The sequence below is a fragment of the Xylocopa sonorina genome, unplaced genomic scaffold (assembly GCF_050948175.1).
Source record: "Xylocopa sonorina isolate GNS202 unplaced genomic scaffold, iyXylSono1_principal scaffold0076, whole genome shotgun sequence".
In the NCBI taxonomy this organism is placed as follows: Eukaryota; Metazoa; Arthropoda; class Insecta; order Hymenoptera; family Apidae; genus Xylocopa; species Xylocopa sonorina.
Window position 1 is genome coordinate 40213 of NW_027490147.1, and position 4144 is coordinate 44356.

The 4144-nt window shown below is 30.3% G+C and overlaps 1 protein-coding gene across 1 annotated transcript; it reads left to right on the forward strand.

Moving 5' to 3' along the window:
* The first annotated feature begins 252 nt into the window (after positions 1-252).
* Positions 253-2895, forward strand: LOC143432258 (NAD-dependent protein deacetylase sirtuin-7-like). Its single transcript, XM_076909034.1, has 4 exons — positions 253-457; positions 602-699; positions 852-1067; positions 1184-2895. The coding sequence occupies exons 1-4, from the start codon at positions 359-361 to the stop codon at positions 2325-2327; spliced, it is 1557 nt and encodes a 518-aa protein (XP_076765149.1). The 5' UTR covers positions 253-358; the 3' UTR covers positions 2328-2895.
* The last annotated feature ends 1249 nt before the right edge of the window (positions 2896-4144 follow it).

Below are 4144 nucleotides of genomic sequence, written 5' to 3' on the forward strand. Positions count from 1 at the left end.
CTTTACGTCTGAAAAATGGTTGAGTTTTTAACCTATCGATGACTTGTTGAGTAAGGTCTTTTATGATAAAAAATATTGTTTTGATAAATATTGTTTACACGGTTTACTTTGAACACCCTATAATTAATATGCAATATACATATGTAGATATAGTATTATACGTAAACATAGAATTGGAAGAATTTATAATAGTCTGGTTATATTTAAAAGATATAGATAAAGAATTTAATGTTATAGTGTAAATAGAAAATGTAGATATTGTGTTGACGAGATGTCAGTTTCAATAAATCATGTTATTTCGATCGTTTTAGATAGTCGACATAGAATGAATGCTCTGTGTTAGTCGTTTTGATTAAAGATGGAGGAGGCTGGTAATGAAAAGTTTGTGTCAAGGAGACGTTCTGCAACTCTTAAAGCTTTTAAAGTTAAAGACGAGCGAGTAGCAACTTTTAAAAAAGTATGTACACAATTCTTAATGTGTATTCTATATTTAATTATAATTAATAGACAGTAAGTTTGATATATTGAAACCTTTGATGTATTTCCCGGCATTATCTTTACAGACGATTATGATAGTGTTATACATTTTTGTACTTTTTAGGTAGCAGCAATTCTACAAAAATCTGAAATAGACCGAACTGCAGAAGAAACTGGAATACTTGTATCTTGTAGTGATGTAGTAAAAGAGGTTAATTTAAGGTATAGCCATTTTGAAAAATCATTGATTGTTGTGTGTATATTGTGTATAAAGTTATATTATTTCTTCTGTTTTTTATGCGCGGTAATATGATTTATGCGCTTTTGTGAATTTTATTATCGTTACTACTACCATTACTATATTAATCTGTTAGACAAGAGAAAAGACATAGAGTAAAAGCAAGATTAGAAGAAGTGGAAGATGCACCAGAAATTTTAGAGGAAAAATGTATAAGATTAGCTGCAGCAATTAGCAGAGCAACATCGCTTGCTATTTATACTGGTGCTGGTATCAGTACAGCTGCTTCTATCCCTGATTACAGAGGAACAAATGGTGTATGGACTCGTTTACAGCAGGGGAAAGACATTGGGTAATATAACAGTTGAAGTAATTTGATTGAAATATAGTTAAGTGAAATAAGCACATTTTTTAAACATTAATTTACTTACTACTAAATAATAGTAAGCTTACTACATTAATTTGCAGAAATCATGATCTTAGCCAAGCAGAACCAACGTTAACACATATGGCACTTTACGCTTTATATAAGGCAAGAGTTTTGAAGCATATAGTTTCTCAGAATTGTGACGGACTTCATTTACGTAGTGGAATACCTCGTACACTTTTATCTGAAGTTCATGGCAATATGTATCTAGAAGTTTGTAGAGCGTGTAAACCATACAGGGAATATTGGAGATTATTTGATGTTACCGAGAAAACAGCTCGGTATTCTCATGGTACCGGAAGATTATGCCATAGATGTAATTCTGTTTTACAAGATTCAATTGTTCATTTTGGTGAAAGAGGCAATCTTCCTTGGCCAATTAATTGGAACGGCGCGACAAGAGCAGCTAAACAAGCAGATGTCATATTATGTTTAGGTTCTAGTTTAAAAGTGTTGAAGAAATACCCATGGTTATGGCAAATGGATAGGCCGATTCATAAGCGTCCATCGTTATATATTGTAAACTTACAGTGGACTCCAAAAGATGAAAATGCAGTTTTAAAAATAAATGGAAAGTGCGACGAAGTTATGAAAAGGGTTATGGCTCACCTAGGATTGGAAATTCCACAGTATAATCGTGCTAAAGATCCTATTTTTTTTCATGCTCTACATCTTAGGAGTAATGAACAGCATACAACAAGTCAACCTTGCTTAGAAGAACCAGCTGATGTTACTCATAATGAATTAAATCAAATCAGTGATAACTTTCACGAAGATATTCTATCACAAATTAAAGAAAAAGATTGTATTTCACCTAAAAAAGTAACCGAACCGATATCTGCATATTCGGCACCATTTTTTACTGCATTACCATTTTTATCTATGGGATTACCATTCCCACCAATGTACATGTGTCCTCAGTTAACACCACTTTTTTATTATCCATTTGTTCAAGTACCAAATATGACTTTGGACATGCCAAAACCTAAGCCAACTTGTATTTTTTGTATGGAAAATGAAGGCTCGCTTGTTTGTCTCTATTACCAACGGGATATAGATAATTCTACCTTAATGGGATCTGAAAGTAAGCAAATAAAAGATACAAAGACGTTGGTAAGAATTACTCCCAAAAATCCAGGGTGGTTTGGTAAAGGGTATCGTAAAGGCATGAAAAAGAAACGGTAGCATTTACTGTTTTCAGTGCGGTATATAATCTTCCCTTTTTATGTTATACACCATGAACACATAACGTATAGTATATAACATTATACGTAAATATTTGATGCCTCTACATTATGGGATCCATATGCATAGTCTAGAGATATGAAACAACTTACTTCCAGTCTCCAAAAATTTAAGAATTTTAAATAAGAGTATTTGAAATTAATAAATTTTTATCTAACCATTCTATTTTCTCCAATTTGGTAGACACATGATTATTTAATTCTAAAGTTAAGTTTTAGAAGTAGTTCAGTAATATGTGTTTGAATATTTATGTAAGTTTAATTTAAAACCCATCGATTTGTCAATTTTATTATTAATAGTTTTTTTACACAAAGTGCTGGATTCAAAGTTTTTTACTATTGTACAGGCCAAATGTATTGTGATTTGTAGTTGTAATCTTTTCTTTAAAGTATTGTGCGCGCGAATCATGAAAATTGTTCATAACCAAAGTGATAATTTTTGTTTCTCTCTTTTACTTTTATTATTAATGTTATTATTACTACTACTACTGCTACTACTACTATTATTACTACTGCTAGTACTACCACTACTACTACTACCACTACCACTACCACTACCACTATTACTACTACTACTACTACTACTTATTATTATTATTATTATTATTATTATTTGTACTTTATATTTGTACAGTTAAATGTATTATAATTTTAAAAAAATAGAATGTGTGCATAGTAGTAGTATATGTGTAATACTTGTTGCATTGTTTTATCATATTGATTTATCATTCCAGTTTTATGAATTTAACAGTACAGCAAAATTAATTCTACTCGTATTAAAGGACTGTTCGTAATAAATATTGAATTACATTAGCTTTTCTCTTGTATTGATCAGTAATGAAATAAACAAAACAAAATTTTGTATAAAAAATCTTCGTTCCTTTGTTTCCAGAAAGTATTAAACGATGTTAAAACAACAAATGCGATTGGGTAAGGAATGAAAATTGGATTAAGTTCCGATATTTGGACGATTAATAGAGTTTCAAAAACTAAAATTTCACCTCTAAATGTTTAAGAGTTTTCTATATTAATAAAAAATTTTCAATATTATACATTGAACTTATTTATCGAGTATATTACATAAAATCGGTTATAAATGATTATTTATTAAAACAAATTGTGTGCTGAAAGTTACAATATATCGCTTTATTAACATAAGGTGCAAATTAAATTTAGTACCACAGTAGTACTTAAAATGAGATGAAAAATGCATGATATATCAATTAAAAGGTTATTTTTCAAAAATTTCAAGGGTTATGGTGTTTACCCTGATTGCTGAAAATATAATTTTCAAAACATTCATAACAAAGTGACTAGCACTATTATATTATAATAAATTCTGCATATGAGTGTACGTCTGTAACTGCTGATGTGTCAACATTAGTTGGCCGTCATATAAGAAGTTAAGAAACTAGAAAGAAATGAATGGCTATATAAGTTGTAGGCGTATATTTTGTTCGCTTGCTTAGAACCAACCGTTTTTGCAGATGGTCTTCATCGGTACCGATATTTCTTACAGGTACATCTTTGTTCTCCTTTTCGTAGGAAATTAGTAGTTGCGAATGTTGGATTACGTTATATGCAACACAACATTTCTTACAATATCGTATATGTTACTGTATGTAAGATTTTAAGCTCGTTCAAACCTTGTTGCGAACAAGGGATAAGCCATAACGTAATCAGCCAGCAATATTGATATGTTTACTTTCACAAACACAGTTATAGTCACACATTTTCTTATATGTGTTTAAACATTTT